Source organism: Pseudogymnoascus verrucosus (genome assembly GCF_001662655.1).
Source record: "Pseudogymnoascus verrucosus strain UAMH 10579 unplaced genomic scaffold scaffold_51, whole genome shotgun sequence".
Taxonomy (NCBI): Eukaryota; Fungi; Ascomycota; class Leotiomycetes; order Thelebolales; family Thelebolaceae; genus Pseudogymnoascus; species Pseudogymnoascus verrucosus.
The window spans coordinates 196388-211678 of NW_017263702.1; the positions used below are offsets into that span (position 1 = coordinate 196388).

Here is a 15291-nt window from a genome sequence, read left to right on the forward strand (position 1 = left end):
TACCACCGCGTCCTCCATGAACACGACGATCTAAGTTGGCGGCTGAGAATTTTCCAATTAACAGCAAGACATAGACACTCCGATCTGCCTTAACACTGACTGGACGTAAACATGGCATCGGACTACGGAACCTATTTGGCGGCTAATATTCTCAATGAGGATCGCATAGTACATCATGCCAACCCAACGTTCCAGTTCTAGACCAGTATGCTAACGTACACCAGGTTACATATCGGCTTTTGAGCCGCGCCTTGAAGGTACACGTTAATATTGCCAAGGAGTGAGCTATTTCCTCCTAGTAAACCTGCAAATTCTAACTCAATGCTCAAGGATGCTATTCGACTTTCACCAGCAACAAAATCGCAAGAAGCCGGGAACAGTCCATGCCTCATACCTTATTGCGGGTAAAAAGCTTCCAACTGACCAGCCGAAGGCACCTAATGTAGACGGTGCCGACGGTGAGGCTGGGTATATGCAAAGTAGCCCTCCTTTCAGGAGCACCCCACAAGATGGTGCTCTGGAATCTAACGGAGATATTCCTACTCTCTCCGTCACTTTGGTTCGAGAAGGAGACCTCGAACAAGCACGGAAGAATTATGAGTCTATCAGCTCTATTCACGTCTATTGTTTGGGGCCGAGCTTGATGAAAGACCTCGAGGCTCTATCGGATGCAAATAGAGAAATTGTCGAGAAGTACAGAGATCAAGATCCACTCGAGGCTGCGTCAACATATGGCACCGTGATCAACAAGACTGTCAGGAGACGAGCGGGTCATCGTGTCGCCACATCTGCTGCGGTAGGCCCACCACCGGCTTTGAAAGCAACGACGAGCACCCTCAAAACAGAACCCAAAACAGAACCCAAAACAGAACCCAAAGCTGGTATCTCTGAGCCCAAACCCGATCCAGCAATCTCATCGACATCATCCACCAAAGCCAGTAAGGGATTCTTTGGAAAAACTGTCCCTAAAGGAGACGCTCCAGCGACCAAAGACATTCCGACGCAAAAAAACACTGCTTCACTGAAACGCGAAGGCTCTGGCGGTATCTTTGCATCGTTTGCAAAAGCAAAGAAGCCGGCTGTCAAACCGGAAGCCGTTGATGTCTCTGAGGATTCCCCGATGAAGGACGCTTCGGATGATGAGGAGGAGACATATGTACCGCCGCCAAGTAAACCAAAGAAGGATGTCGAGGAGAACCGGGAGTCGAGGAAAGCGAGGGAGGCGGCTCTACTGCAGATGATGGAGGAGGACGGCGAGGAGGAAGAGCCAAGTCTGTCTACTGTGCCTCAAGATTCATCTGAGAAGGAAGATGTGGAGAGCGTGACTCCTGATGTACTGCCCACAGCTAGCCAGGAACAGCAGGAGCATATGGAGGTTTCAGGGGGTAGGAGGAGAGGCAGACGACGAATAGTGAAGAAAGTAACGACTAAAGATGAAGAAGGTTACTTGGGTAAGTAGAAGAACCCTTTGCTTTTAATTACATAGCTAACAAGCTTCTAGTTACGAAGGAGGAGCCCGGCTGGGAGTCGTTTTCGGAAGATGAGCCGGTTGTCAAGGCGAAGTCTTCAGTTCCTTCCTCATCTAGTGGACCGAAAGGGAAGAAACCCGCAGGGAAACCCGGACAGGGCAATATAATGGCTTTCTTCGCAAAGAAGACATGATTGGCGGGCGAATTTGCGGTCGATCCTAGTCGATATAGCCTATGATTTCTTCCTTGGGCTAAAAACTAGACGCGGGTCGTAGTCTCGAAAGGGGTATTTAGGTTCGTTGTGATAATAATAATTTCCAACGAACACTTTATAATAGCACAAGACCAAGCCATAGCGAACCTGGATTCTCTGCAATGGATATATATACATCAAATGCCACTATCCACCGTGCTCCTTCTCTTGGGGCCTGGTTTAGCTCACCGTATATGGCTGCGCTCCGGGACCAAAAATCAGCTCTGGTTTCCTCTCCGCTAAATCTATAATTGTCTGCGCGAAGACGCTATTTGCCCCTATGTCGCGGGTCAGTTACAGTTACGGGTGGGTGGTAGTTTTCAACTTACAAGCAAACCAACTTCTTGTGTAGTCTCGTATACGATTGACGTGTATGCTCTCGTGAACTAAACCAAGTCTGCTAGCTTTGAGGACCAACGCCAAAGATTCTTTGATCTCCTCATCGTTATCCGTTGTCATTACTTGCAGCAACAAACTCATCGGCCAGGCATTCTCCAAGCCAATATGCGGTCCGCCAATGCCGTTAAATGCTCTCCCTTCCAGATAGTATGGGTTTCCGGACCTCTCGAGCAGCATCTTACGCGTGTTTTGATATACCGTATTCGTGACGTCTACAAAGCCTAGTATGGGCAGTGCGAGAAGAGACGGCACATTGGCATCATCCATTATGATCTGGGATCCATATCCGTCAACCTCGTAGGCAAAAACCTCGCCGTACTTTTTATGCTTCACAACGCCATGTTCCCAAACCCCATCAGCAATAGCCTGTCCGCGCTTTTCAATAACCTGTGCTTGACGCCCTTTCCCCGCTTTGCGTAAAATAGCTGCTGTGCGTTTCAGCTCAACAGCCATCATCGCATTCGCCGGAATATAGAAACCTAGAATCGTAGCATCATCAGAGGGTCGGAATGCAGACCGGACTAGACCCGTGCCATGGTTAAGGGGGTTTCCTTGGCCAGACAGCGGTAAGGTCTCCGTTCCTTGGGTGGTTTTTCGAGAGAATCGATACTTGTTTGGCTCAAACTGACCCGAGGTCGGATTGAAGGTGGATTGAGACTGCTCCTCGATGACTCCCATGAGCGCATCTAAAGCCTCATACCATCGAGGAGTTAAGAAGTCCGTCGACCGAGTAAACTTGTGAAATGTGTTTGATAGCGCTAAGAAATGTGCCAGGGAATCTAGCTCATACTTGCACTCGAAAACAACCCCAGGTTCAAAAGCGGGGTGGACAGCATCATCTTGGCCATTCTGGGTTGCCGCCAACTTGCTCGGTGGTGGTGGCTGAAATGCATTACAATAAGGCGACTGAATAACATATTCTGCTTGCGTGTTGATAGCCCCAAGTATCAAATTGAATATCTTTCGGTCTTTGAGGGCCAAAGGTTGGTATTGGAGTAATTGATTGGTGGAATCTCGCAGCCATTCAGCATTGATATCCCCCGTCACAATGAAGCTTTGAGCGCCTTCCCAAGCTCCATCGCCTTTCGTCTTATGCCAGGCTTTGAACTCATTGTGTTTGAGCTTGTCGATCCCATCAACATGCCACCTAACAGTTGTATCTAGCGTGTTGGGAAAGGCATTCTCAAAGAGCCTGGCAAGGTCCTTATCAACCATTTTAGAAGTGATATCACCAATTATCTTTTCGACGTGTGGCGATGTAAATGTCCGACATTGTGTAGAAGGCCGTTGAAACGGAAGCTGCATAACACCTTCGCTGAGCGGGCGGCTGTCGTCAATTAGTTCCGCTGCACATCCATAATCGCTGCAAATATACTGACTGGGGATATGTAGAATATTTCACGTAATCCGGACATGCTTCCTTATAATCATCGGCTACGGATGATGTTGTCGCGGATGTTTTTTGAGAAAATGTATCGAAATGTGTCGCGGTAGAAGGTTCGGAAAGGATCGCCCAAAGGATGGCCGCTGGAAGGGCGAATAGTTGCATTATTGCTTTCAGTTAAAACCTCGCACGAGGTATACTGTAAGAGCGTGATTACATGCGAAATGAAGTATGAACACTATATGAAAGCCCACGGCGGAAAGACAGGGACCACCGTCAGTGGCATGAGGTTGAACAATTGACCAGCTATTTTGGAGCCTTGTTGTCTCTCTCCTCCGCCATCGGGATTGTGGCGGCTAGCGCCACATTGTGGCTGACGTTATACAACCAACACGGGAATGTCTGGGATAGGTTTATTAAAGGTTTATATAGCACATAAAGCTGTAACAAAATCGGTGGTAATATAATAATTTACTGTTTGTACCGATCTTAATGCTTATTTCAAATAGGGTATTTCTATACGCCACTATGCTCCTTAATTCACCTCCCAAACACCACCCTTTCCGAAACAAGAATATTTACCCCCCAGAGAACCAAACCAGAGCCAATTACCCATTCGTCTCACCATCCCCAAGTCCTGGAAGCTGCACTAAAGACCGGAGGTTTCCACTGTATCCGAGCTGGATCAATTATCCTCTTCGGCTTGGATTTCTCTTTCTCTTTCGCTGCCCTATATCGTTCGATCAGTCCCGATGGTACAATCAATTTGTGCTCCCCTTTGTGGTATGCTAAGATCTCCAACGCCCGTAGCATCGATTCAACGTCGCCCAGAGTCATTGCCAGCTGTGCTGCCACAGACTCTATGCTGCATTTGTCGTCTCTTTCGTTGCTCTCCACCAATATTTCCATGATATTTTCCGTCCAGTATTGTCGGTAACTGAGAAGTCCCAAGTCGGAAAGTGGCTTCTCGGGGGAGCCAAGCTTTCCTTCAATCTTCGAGAGTTCGTATGAGAACTGAATAAGAACTCTTCCGTACCCCTTGCGCTGGTACTGGGGAAGAGTAAGGATACAAGCTACGTTGTAGCCGTCCGCACTCTCTTTCTCTTTCGAGAAGTAGCCAACAAGATGACAACCCTTCTCATCACGTGTAGTCATAACATAGAAAAGAAAAGGGTCCACGTCGTAATACAACGTTTTATGATCGAGAAACATCTTCGACAGAAGACAGAGATTTCGGCACCATGTTCGCTGCCGTTTACCGTCGATTTCAAAGAACGAGATGTAGTCGTCGCGGTAGATTTCGTTCCCAGGAGGATGTAGTAGTGTACACTTGGACCTATGCCGGGAGAATGATTTTATATCTCCGAAATAGCCCAGACAGAATTCGCAAATATACATCAAGTCCTCGTGAGCGAAGTCCTCTGGGTACGGAGAGAAATACCACGGATGGAGGTCGAATTTGCCGAATTGAACTTTTGAGATGTTTCGAATTCGAGAAATTTCAGCCTGGTTTTGCGTCATTGAACCACCGGTGCGTAGCCTAGACAGTTCTTCTTCTCGGCTAAAGTCTTCCCTGCCCTCTGTCTTTGCTACAGCTGTGTCGTGTTGGAGCTCATCGACATCCATTTCGTCTGCTTCCGAATCGGCTGTCTGATCGAGATCTAGAGCCATGACCATTTTTTCGTCGCCAAAAGCATCCGGAGTACCCTTCCCATCTTTGCGTCCTTCTGCAAATTCCACCCATTTTTGAGAACCACCTTCCGATACGGCTTCGGACGCCTCCCTAGTGGCTGCTGTACGCTTTTGCCCCTTCTTTGGGGGGGCTTTGGTTGCCTTGGATGGCTGTGATTTCGATGCTGCTACTGCTTTCTTGCCCTCTTTAGTCTTCTCTGGGCTCGGCCACTCCACGTCCTGATCGAAATCTATTCGTGAAGTTGGCACCCACTCGTCAAGGCGCTTGTTGAAGTTGTCGAAGTTGCAGTAGAAGTGTCGACCACTCTTTGTTTCTTTAATACTAAGAATTTCGGCCCTACGCGCCTGCCCATCCTTCTCTACCATAGCAATACATCCTGCTCTATAGATTTAATTAGTATACAATTTCGAAAAGCATCATGTGACGTACCTAAGAGTATCTACTGTCGCTTTGCTCTTCTGCTTGGGGGCTGGTGACCCAACCGCCGAATCCTGTGCTTTTGAGCTCGCTGTCATGGTGACTTCACATCAATATCAGATGGGATCAGCTTGAATATTGATGGATAGTGAGAAAACGCGGGGTGTTACTGATGAGATGAGTGAAGTGGGATGAAATGGTTGAAATGGGCAAGGCTGTGGCGCGACCAAAATAAAACCTTAGTATACGTAGCCTCGTTATTAGTAAGCGATATGTTTTCAGAGCAACCTCGCCGCAGTTCAAAATACATTTGCGCCGCCGCCGACTGGGATACTTATTCTACAACCTATTAATTACCCAAACCAGGTTTGCGAAAGAAACGAGGTTACGAGAATGGCACCTGAATTGTCTTCGAATTGGAAATTTCTTCAAGCAAAGTTGAAACAGGATCCGGCGAATGACAAAAAGTTAAAGGCACCGCCAACGCAAAGGCAACTAAACACCACTGCGAAGCGCCGGCGACAGGAAGCAAAGCAATTACTTGGTGGTGCGCCGAGTTTACCCAGGCCAGCTACGAAGCGGAACAAGATGAGCATTAATGGCCAGCCTCCTACGGCATCGCTTGCGCTATGGGCAGAAGATAATGAAATTTCGGCAAAAGATCTTGCAGCGGCTTATGGAGATGGTGTGAAGAATGGCATTATGTATGGCGCGGAAGAAGACAAGGTTAACGAGGGCCTGGCAGAAGATGTGGAAATTGGACAGTATGTGGCCATGGACTGCGAAATGGTCGGTGTAGGAGGGGAAGAAGATCGATCAGTTCTCGCCAGAGTCAGTATTGTCAACTACAATGGTGCACAAGTCTACGATTCTTTTGTGCGTCCAAAGGAGTTTGTTACAGACTGGAGGACGAAAGTGAGTGGGGTCAGCCCAAAGAACATGCCGACGGCGAGATCGTTTGAAGATGTCCAGGCAAGCGTCGCCGAGATTCTCAAAGATAGTGTCCTCGTAGGACATGCCATCAAGAATGACTTGGATGTTCTGATGATTGGCCACCCCAAAAAAGATATCCGGGATACGTCGAGGTTCATCGGCTTCAGAAAATATGCCTCCGGAAGGACGCCGAGTTTGAAAAAACTGGCCAGCGAAGTCCTAGGCGTTCAGATACAGAGTGGAGCGCATTCCAGTGTTGAGGATGCCCGCGCAACCATGCTCTTATTCCGAAGGTTCAAACAGCAATTCGACCTTGAGCACGCAAAGCGATTTCCACAACGGGTGAGGGTTGAGGGGAGCGGGGCAAAATCGGGGAAGAAAAACAAGGGGAAGAAGTGAAGTGATGGGGTTTTGAGTATTATTACTCCTCCAGTCTGCTTGACAGTTCTGGGCTATCACAATATTGCAGCTTCATTTCTGCGACTACCCACGGGAATAGTCTCATACCTGAGCATCGCGAAGAGACGACCAGCCCTCACATAATCGGACGCACGCATGTACGGCATGCTACCAAAGCGCCAAAGCCTTTGGTCAACGGTGACGTTCGCTCACGGCCATTCCCAGAAACTACCTCCCCTATACAACAGGTTATGTGGTTGTGTATTCGACGACTATCTTAACACAAAAGCCACTTTGCGGCTTTTATCTCACCGTCTATGGATTATCACCATCCTGCCGCCCATACCAACTTGCTCCGTTATATGAACTGCGCATGCCTGCGGCTTCAACAGTTTAGAGCCCTCAAAGCTCCAACATGGTGGAGACCTTTCGTATATACTGGACAATGTTCACCAAGGTGATGGATACTCGGGAGATACATACCGAAAGTATGTAACACACGCATGCTACGTTTGGTTTCGACAATAGTTTGTACTTGGAGTGTACTTGTGACTGACTATTTTGCAAGCCTTCATAGCAACTATGCCCATAAATATGACTTTATGATCCATTACCTATCAATAACCCTATGACGAGCATTTTTGGAGCTTATTGCATGTGAAATTGAACAGGAGAGGGGTTCATGGCCAAAACCATCCCCTCTCCTCGTGGCCTGTGCACGCGCGTATAATTGATCACGTGAATCTGTGTTCCGAACGCGTTGTTCACGACTTGACGCTACGATTGGAACGAGCGCTGGGACATGACCAAGAGTTTGCAAAGTGCAACCCCAACAGCCCCCTCATTATTAAAATGCTTTCAATCCGGAAGAGCAGTAAGCATCGCGGGAAATGCACGCCTAACGCTTTGCCATGTCGTATCAACCACAACGGCAGGGCCGAAGTATCGAAGAGATACTGGACGCCTACCAAACGCAATGGTGGGTGACCCATGAGATTCCATCCCAGCAAGTCCAATGCTAATTTGCTTTTACAGATGACAAGACCGTATCATACTTCCGTGGCCGCCAATTGTATGGGAGAACTGTCAAGATCCCTCCTCAATGCAAAGGCGTCGTGCTTTCCACCACAGAGACACCACAGGCGGCCCAGGCTCTACCAGGATCCCATTCATACACGAGTGATAGCCACGAGAAAGAGGAAGCCGAAGCCGAGGGCATGATGGAAGAGTTGGCAGACTTCGACGAGTTCGTTATCTGGGGTCATGTAGCGTTACCAGATGAAACTACAGACGCCTATATCAGGGCAATAGAAGAGTATACTGCCTTTGCCGAAGTAGTATGTATCGTTATCCAGTGCTACTACATAATCTGACCATTCATAGGTTCATACTGTGAGAGCGAAAGCGGAAAAGAAATAGCATTTGATAAAGCCATCGAATGCGGGCGTACTGGAATGGGGTGGGAGCTACGATTGCTAAGGCGTTTTGTATGGCGTTGGCAAATGGATGGGAAGCGTTGTAATTTATCTTTAGGACTTTTTAATCTATATGTACTGTAGAACAGCTCACTCAATGGCGGGATTCACTTGCAGCTCAGGAGTACTCTATACTCCTTTTTAGTCCTGGGGTTCATCGAGCTATGACGATAAATTATCGTTATCGTTATCATTATCGCCCAAAATACTTTAACCACTCCTCACGGGGTACCGCGCTTCGCATCCATCCCAAACGCGTTTCCTTTCAAATCGTCGCGTCAAAGAAATACGTGAATGCCAACCACTAACCAGCAAGCCTGCCATCTGCTTTTTTGCTTTCACGACAAATACAAGTGTTATAGCTGAAAGTTATGTCGACAATAGGGCCCCAAGACACAACTTTCGATGTTCCTGACCCCACCGATTGGAAAGGGACGGCTCTTCAAGGCTTTGCTGCTGTCGAGTCTCCCATGCGATGCCAAGTATGCAAAGAGTTCATGACGACTCCAATGATGACGAGCTGTGGACATACCTTTTGCTCCTTGTGTATCAGGAGATGCCTTGCGAATGACGGACTATGCCCGGCTTGTCGGACTCCCGATCAGGAATTGAAACTTCGAGCGAACAAGAGCATGGGCGAGGTCATCGATTCATTCAAGCAAATAAGAGGACCTGCCCTTGAAATTGCCCGAATGCCTCCAGCTCTTTCGGATTCGGTGTCACAGAAACGAAAACGTGATGCGAGTATTAGCAATAGCCAGGACCTCGAAAAGCGCAGAACAAGGTCGTCAGCACGCATAGCGTCCCAAGAACCTTTCGAGAGCCCCATGGAGGCCACGTACATTGAACAGTCTGACGGGGTTAATGGTAAGCGCGTAGCGCATTCCGATATCAGAGGTGAAGTGCGCCCGACTGACTGGTACCTTTATGAATAGATGACGGCCTAGTGGCTTGTCCCATATGCTCAGCTCGTATGAAGGAGTTTTTAGTTAACAGCCATATTGACACTTCATGTCCAGCTCCACCCAGCGACCACCCGAGCAGCAAGCCCAACAATGTATCAAATCCTTCCATCACTACGAATTTTAGATCGCAACGACCTACCTTCGAACCAAAGCCTCTTCCGACCCTGCCCTACTCCCTCTTTACTGACACAAGTTTGCGGAAGAAGCTCAAAGACTTGGGGATATCATCTATCGGAAACCGACCACTCCTCGAGCGAAGGCACAGGGAATGGGTAACACTCTGGAATTCAAACTGCGATTCCTCGAGGCCTCGTTCTAAGGCCGAGTTGCTGCGCGATCTCGAGACATGGGAGAAAACTCAAGTTAGCCAGGGAACACCGAAGAGTTATACTCTGGTCGGCGGAGGACTGCCGATCAAAAGCAAGGGTTTTGATGGCGCTGCCTGGTCATCGAAGCACGGGTCAGAATTCCGCAGTCTAATCGAAGAGGCAGAGCGAACCAGAAGACAGAAATCAACTGGAGGAGCTACTTCAACATCTGAACCAATTGGTGTGGTAATCGACCTGTCTGGTGATAGCTTCAACGATGAGACTAAGGAGTGCGCCGATTGACCGGCTTTACGTTCGCTTGGTTACATTCTGCTACGAAGCCCCATCACTTGTATAGGCGATTTTATACAAGAGAAATAGGCCAGAAAAGGTTACCAAACAAGAGTACCAATCTCATCCCTTTTCACAAAAACGACGCTTGCAGCTCTCGCAAGAAATATTAGATTGAGTCACGACCTCATCTAATATGCACGACTGAAGACGTGCAAGATGGCGACAAACGCTTATTAATTATCGGGAGATTCAATTATTGTGATTGAGTATACTTATCACCTCCTATCATAACAAATTCTCGACCACGCCATCCCAATGACCCCCACAAATATAGCCAGGGTGATCGACCTTGATACATCCGCGATGATTCACAGCGACAGTTGCTGCAACAATTTACTGCTCTCCTCGACTTGTCCCTCAGTAGTCTGCTTCGACCGACTCACTTGAGGCTCAACTTCTGTTTCCAGCGCCCCAAGTCGGCGTTTCGTCTCTGCAGCTTCCTCCTCCTCCTTCCTTTCGTTTGAGAGTCGTTCGGCCTCCTTCTTCTTGTCTCGATCTTCAAGTTCTAGTGCTTCGAGTTCGTCGTCCACCTCGCTCTCATCCACCACTCCACCATTCGCCTCGGTGATAATATTACCGACCTCGTCTACTTGAGCCATTTGCTCCCCCAGCTGAGCGAGAACGTCATCAACCCTTTCAACGCCGCCGATCTCTTTATGTAGAGCTTTCAGCACGCCCGTGCTGCCCTCCATAATGCGCATAAGCTCAACTTGATCTGCTGCCTCACTGATCTTCGAATAGACTTCCTCGAGTTGACCAAGCACCGCGGATTGCTTGGCCAGCTGAGACTCGGCGAGTTTCTTGGATCGAAGAGAGGCAATTGCAGAAACTCGATTTTTACGGCTCACGGCGTCTCGGGCAGCAGCAGATAGGTTATCGATTCTTGCAGCCAATTTCTCCAACTGCTTCTCAATATCGTGCATGAGATTCTTCAGGGACGCGATACTTGAATCTTCGTGTGTTATCTTGGGAGGTTGGGCGTCAGAGTGGGACTTGAATTTTATCGTCTGGCCATCATAATCGGCCAAGCCCTTGTCTCGTGAAATATACGTTAATAAGACCTCAAGATCTCTCTGTGATATGTGACGCTTGTCTGTCAGAACATCCCCGTAGTCTCGATAAAACATCTGTTTTGAATAGATCATATCGACCCGTGACGTATGATTGCCCATTCGTCGTAGAACCTCTCTCGTAGCAGCTTCCACGTTCGTCAGAACCACCAGCTCCTCGACAGATACTTTATCGCTGTCTCCATACCTGTCCATAAGTCCAAACTGTCTTAGGCCCCACGACACGGCCTGCCATGGCGTGCTGCTCCATGACCGTTGATATATGCTTTCTTGGGCACCCATGAAACTCTTCAACGGCATCATTTCCTTTTTACCCGTGGCATCGCGCAACACAGCTCCCAGTGCCAAAGGGCGGCCCCATTCTCTTGTTTCTAAACCGTGCATGAGACTTTCATCTACTCTCAGCACCAAGAGGTCTCCAGAAGCAGGGACACACCCTTCCCGCAACGCAGACGCTAGGCCTTTCTTCCACGCCTCGACATTTGCAGCAAAGCCATCAGGATTTAAGCTTTGGAGCGCCCTGAAGTCTGAGTACAATGCCGGGAGTCGAGCCCTATCGTATCGTCAGCAGGGGACGCACATCGTTAACTCCTAGTCCTTGTTACCTGCGGAACTGTTCATGCGTCGTCAAAAACTCAAAAAGCTCGCCCATAGTCAACAGGGCACAGGGTCTCAGAATTTGCTTCCGAGATAGTCCCGTTTGTTATAGAGAGACCGTATCATGACCAAATTGGCACATGTGACTGCCTGGCTGTGTAGCCTTTATCTCAGCATGTCCCTAATGCACGTGATAGCTGTGTTCCTGAATTGTGGCCATTAAATTCAGGCATACATAACGAAACCTGTCGACGTTTCAAACCATATTGTCCCCACCCAGCACCCTGTTCGATACCCCTATTGTTGAAAATACGTGATCTTCTGAGTTATTACACACGAAGTAGCACTTGATAAATGAGACATTTGTTGATTCATGACGACGCATTATACTATGTACTATAAAGATAAAAGGCTAGTATTTTCTACAGCGGGTTCAATATTAATAGAGTTAAATCATGAAAAATCATCCTCTTTAACTCCCTTGCCGCCTGTATCCTCTTGTACCATATGCAACGGTGCTGTTTCTAGGCTTCCCATTGTCGGCATGGTGGCGCCTATGAGGCTATTCCGGTGCGTTCGTGCGTGTAATGTTTCGCTTCCTTCAAAAGTTTCGGTTTCAATATCCTCAGAAACCTCTTGAGTAATCTGGCCCTCGCCACAGAGTGATGCCCTCTTCAAGTCTTGTTCGAGGCCAATCAAAAATTCGTTCGCGGCGATAAACCCGGATATCCCCTTTTTGCTCGCGGAGATGTCATATACGTTTCGGACACGGCCCAGCAATTTCTGAGCTTGAACATATTTACCTAAAATAAGCCATTTATCAGCGGCCAAGATATCCCACAACGCCGATTTTCGAGACCGGCTTCCCCAGCCTCCAGACCCTGTCCCCTTACGGGACTTGTAACAAGTCGCAACCCTCTCCTTCATCAGGGCATCTCCTGTTGCTCCAAGTATGTTGCTTTCGATTATCTTTGTTCCCCATTTGGCAGCAGCTTCCGAGGCAGACTCGCCACGGATTTTGAGCAATTCCATACTCAAGATAAGGCACCGCAAAGCCCCGTATGGTGAGTTACAACGTGTGAGGTACGAGTAACACGAAGCCTCCAGCATTTGATCAACAGATTCTATTCGGACTTTAGAGCTCATAGCCTGTGAGGCAAGAAGGGTGCTAACAGCAGCCATCTCGCTGGCAGCTGCATAATACTTCCACGCTTTGTCGTTATTGAAGTCGGACCTCAACAGCTCGTACACTGACTGCGCTAATTTCCAATCGCGTAACATGAAGGCATAGTCGGCCAACTTCCTCATTATTGATTCCGGTGTATCGGGCTGGTAAAAACCATGAACGGAGTCATAGTTATTGCCGGACCCACCAGCACCTGGACCCCCAGAAGATGACTTGGAGCTGTTGCCAAATACCGTCCACTTTTTAGACAGGCTCATGAAGCGGCCGCTGATCCCACGGCGCCTCGATGCAACTTGGTCATTCCATGTCGATATGCACCTTTCCATTGATGGTACTACAGATTGAGTAACCATCTCCCGAATGAACGTTGTAATCGCTGTAGCATCCGACTCAAAAATGCAAGGAGGAGTAATATCTAGTCCGTCTTGGTCTTCTCTTGTTTGTATATCCAGCAGTTCCTCGGTAGCCGACATCCACTCACAAGTAGGAAGAGGTATGCTATCGTCATCTGTGGCGACGCAACGGCTGCTTCGCAACCTCAGAAGATGGCAATGCAGACCAAAATGACGTTTCATCTGGTCGAACAAGCTCATTGCCTTGCCGATATCGTCTCGTTCTTCATCATGCACAAGAACATAATATCGTAAATACTCGCCATTCACCCATGACGGCAATCGCTTTTCACCCCTAGTTGCCTCTTCATAGAGCCGGCGGAGCTCTTCTATCGGGTTGGGATTGCGTGAGCTTATTGCAATGATACACGCAACTGGATGTGAGAATGTTTCGTGTGGAGCCAGTGGCATCCCTGAAAGGAGCCTCCTTAAGTACAACGAGTAGAAGGGTGATAATTCGGATTCAGGTGTGGGTAAATCTCTTCCAGCCAGGTGGTCTTGATACCCCACACCAGGGAAATTCTCTGCGTATTCCAGGTGCAAGTCAACCACATTCTCGACAGCCTCTATATTTCCCCCTGTCGCAGTAAATTGATCCTCGGTGATATGCTGCTCATTCTGCTTCGATAATTGCGCAGTTGAACTCTTTAGGTTTTCTGAATGCACAGGACGCTCATATCCACTCCCAAGCTGCATGAAGCGCACCGAGAAGTCTTCGCAGACCCTGCTTGCACCGATGCTATCCCGAATAATTACTTTCCCCTGGACATGGTCACCAAATGGTCGTAACAGCTGCCACAGACCCCCGGAAAATCCCTTTTCCCCAATAAGGTCGTCTGTGTCTTTGGACGGGAAAACAGCAATATGGGGTACGAAAGCATGTGCTATCAGTGGCCTAGGGTCATCTCCATCACTGGCAGGCCGATCGTGTGGGGCGCCTTCGTGGGGTGTTCCCCCACCAAATATTGACCCAGAAGGTATTTTGGGGGTCGTTATGCCAGCACTAGGTGACAGAGGCCGTGAACCGGGCGGTGTTGTCGCCGCAAATAGGACGGAAGCAGCAGCGTTGGGCCTGTATGGTAGACTTGATATAGAAGAGGCTGGGGATTGTAAATCTGTATTATCTCTTGTCGGCGGTAGCCTCGCCTGTGGGGAGGTGGCTGCTAGGGAGGGCGACTGTCCATGAGGAGCTCCATCATTGATTGATGTCATGAAGGCCGACCGACCCGGGTGTTTGAGTGCGTGAGGTGTGGGGTGTGGGGTTCAGAACAGATAGGCTCGATGCTCAAATTGAAGTCTCATTCGAAGCTGAAGTTATCAACTACCATTCGAAGCTGTAATGGATCAACTACCAGTTGTGCTACATAGTCAAGTCAGCCTCTTTCATTCGTCTATCTGTGGGAACAATCATATGCTGACGAGACGGGAGTACCCTACAAGGCATGCTCCGGATTTGAAGACGTAGAAACCAAGAACGAAAGAGTATAAATCAAATGGCATGGTATAGTGGCTCGAAAGATAGTGAAGTTGTCGCTGTTTGGCAAAAAGGCAAGGCCAGTTGCGACTGTAGGGACTGCGGGCTATATCAAGACAAGAAAGAGGTCGTGGTCGTGGTCGTGGTTGACGATCTTTATGGAGATGGAGCCATTTACTATTCACACCCGTCGGGGCGAATTAAGGTTCCTGGGTGGTTGCGTGGTATGTGGTATGTACTCTTACTGTACCGCCGTACATGTGCTTTATGTGCTTTTGTACTCCACCGGAAACTTAAGAGGTACATGTTCCGCTCAACCCCCACCAAAACATTTTATACCCGTCATTTATTTATTTACCTTCAGCCTCTCCACGTCAAACCCGCCCTGAGTCACCAGTCACCCTTCTCTCCCCCTCTTTCGAGCTTCAACTTCTACTTTGCGCTTCAGTTTATACCTCAAATATAATGAAGTTTCTTCTACGTTTTACATGACTATCTCGTATTCGATATCCCCGCGCCGACT

At 48.4% G+C, this 15291-nt stretch overlaps 8 protein-coding genes across 8 annotated transcripts; 4 read left to right on the forward strand and 4 right to left on the reverse strand.

Moving 5' to 3' along the window:
- Positions 1–23: 23 nt before the first annotated feature.
- Positions 24–1849, forward strand: VE01_08869 (uncharacterized protein). Its single transcript, XM_018278288.2, has 4 exons — positions 24–168; positions 225–280; positions 331–1451; positions 1502–1849. The coding sequence occupies exons 1-4, from the start codon at positions 112–114 to the stop codon at positions 1660–1662; spliced, it is 1395 nt and encodes a 464-aa protein (XP_018126973.1). The 5' UTR covers positions 24–111; the 3' UTR covers positions 1663–1849.
- On the reverse strand, positions 1467–3788 carry VE01_08870 (uncharacterized protein). The gene is made up of 3 exons (XM_018278289.2): positions 3501–3788; positions 2052–3448; positions 1467–2000 (listed from the first exon to the last, which is right to left on the reverse strand). Exons 1-3 carry the CDS (start codon positions 3668–3670, stop codon positions 1903–1905), a joined length of 1665 nt encoding a protein of 554 aa, XP_018126933.1. The 5' UTR covers positions 3671–3788; the 3' UTR covers positions 1467–1902.
- Positions 3789–3981: 193 nt separating this feature from the next.
- On the reverse strand, positions 3982–5806 carry ESA1 (Histone acetyltransferase). Its single transcript, XM_018278290.2, has 2 exons — positions 5628–5806; positions 3982–5579 (listed from the first exon to the last, which is right to left on the reverse strand). Exons 1-2 carry the CDS (start codon positions 5711–5713, stop codon positions 4127–4129), a joined length of 1539 nt encoding a protein of 512 aa, XP_018126934.1. The 5' UTR covers positions 5714–5806; the 3' UTR covers positions 3982–4126.
- A 202-nt stretch (positions 5807–6008) lies between these two features.
- Positions 6009–6947, forward strand: REX4 (3'-5' exonuclease; the record flags this gene model as incomplete). Its single annotated transcript, XM_018278291.1, has 1 exon — positions 6009–6947. One exon carries the CDS (start codon positions 6009–6011, stop codon positions 6945–6947), a length of 939 nt encoding a protein of 312 aa, XP_018126935.1.
- An 852-nt stretch (positions 6948–7799) lies between these two features.
- VE01_08873 (uncharacterized protein) lies at positions 7800–8366 on the forward strand (the record flags this gene model as incomplete). The annotated part of the gene is made up of 3 exons (XM_018278292.1): positions 7800–7926; positions 7983–8284; positions 8331–8366. The coding sequence occupies 3 exons, from the start codon at positions 7800–7802 to the stop codon at positions 8364–8366; spliced, it is 465 nt and encodes a 154-aa protein (XP_018126949.1).
- Positions 8367–8793: 427 nt separating this feature from the next.
- RAD18 (E3 ubiquitin-protein ligase rad18) lies at positions 8794–9998 on the forward strand (the record flags this gene model as incomplete). The annotated part of the gene is made up of 2 exons (XM_018278293.1): positions 8794–9289; positions 9442–9998. 2 exons carry the CDS (start codon positions 8794–8796, stop codon positions 9996–9998), a joined length of 1053 nt encoding a protein of 350 aa, XP_018126929.1.
- Positions 9999–10217: 219 nt separating this feature from the next.
- VE01_08875 (uncharacterized protein) lies at positions 10218–11856 on the reverse strand. The gene is made up of 2 exons (XM_018278294.2): positions 11725–11856; positions 10218–11672 (listed from the first exon to the last, which is right to left on the reverse strand). Exons 1-2 carry the CDS (start codon positions 11769–11771, stop codon positions 10358–10360), a joined length of 1362 nt encoding a protein of 453 aa, XP_018126930.1. The 5' UTR covers positions 11772–11856; the 3' UTR covers positions 10218–10357.
- Positions 11857–12090: 234 nt separating this feature from the next.
- VE01_08876 (uncharacterized protein) lies at positions 12091–15171 on the reverse strand. Its single transcript, XM_018278295.2, has 2 exons — positions 14714–15171; positions 12091–14654 (listed from the first exon to the last, which is right to left on the reverse strand). The coding sequence occupies exon 2, from the start codon at positions 14504–14506 to the stop codon at positions 12170–12172; it is 2337 nt and encodes a 778-aa protein (XP_018126931.1). The 5' UTR covers positions 14507–14654; positions 14714–15171; the 3' UTR covers positions 12091–12169.
- Between the last annotated feature and the right edge of the window lie 120 nt (positions 15172–15291).

What these genes read in the sequence shown, in the direction of transcription:
- ESA1 (XM_018278290.2), bottom strand. Translation starts at nt 5,713, where the DNA reads ATGACAGCGAGCTCAAAAGCACAGGATTCGGCGGTTGGGTCACCAGCC. An exon ending in GCGACAGTAGATACTCTTAG is followed by an intron (nt 5,580 to 5,627) that starts GTACGTCACATG and finishes TTAAATCTATAG; the next exon opens with AGCAGGATGTATTGCTATGG.
- VE01_08869 (XM_018278288.2), top strand. Translation starts at nt 112, where the DNA reads ATGGCATCGGACTACGGAACCTATTTGGCGGCTAATATTCTCAATGAG. An exon ending in CACGTTAATATTGCCAAGGA is followed by an intron (nt 281 to 330) that starts GTGAGCTATTTC and finishes TCAATGCTCAAG; the next exon opens with GATGCTATTCGACTTTCACC. An exon ending in AGATGAAGAAGGTTACTTGG is followed by an intron (nt 1,452 to 1,501) that starts GTAAGTAGAAGA and finishes ACAAGCTTCTAG; the next exon opens with TTACGAAGGAGGAGCCCGGC.
- VE01_08870 (XM_018278289.2), bottom strand. Translation starts at nt 3,670, where the DNA reads ATGCAACTATTCGCCCTTCCAGCGGCCATCCTTTGGGCGATCCTTTCC. An exon ending in AAATATTCTACATATCCCCA is followed by an intron (nt 3,449 to 3,500) that starts GTCAGTATATTT and finishes AATTGACGACAG; the next exon opens with CCGCCCGCTCAGCGAAGGTG. An exon ending in CACAAGAAGTTGGTTTGCTT is followed by an intron (nt 2,001 to 2,051) that starts GTAAGTTGAAAA and finishes CCCGCGACATAG; the next exon opens with GGGCAAATAGCGTCTTCGCG.
- VE01_08876 (XM_018278295.2), bottom strand. Translation starts at nt 14,506, where the DNA reads ATGACATCAATCAATGATGGAGCTCCTCATGGACAGTCGCCCTCCCTA.
- VE01_08875 (XM_018278294.2), bottom strand. Translation starts at nt 11,771, where the DNA reads ATGGGCGAGCTTTTTGAGTTTTTGACGACGCATGAACAGTTCCGCAG. An exon ending in ACGCATGAACAGTTCCGCAG is followed by an intron (nt 11,673 to 11,724) that starts GTAACAAGGACT and finishes ACGATACGATAG; the next exon opens with GGCTCGACTCCCGGCATTGT.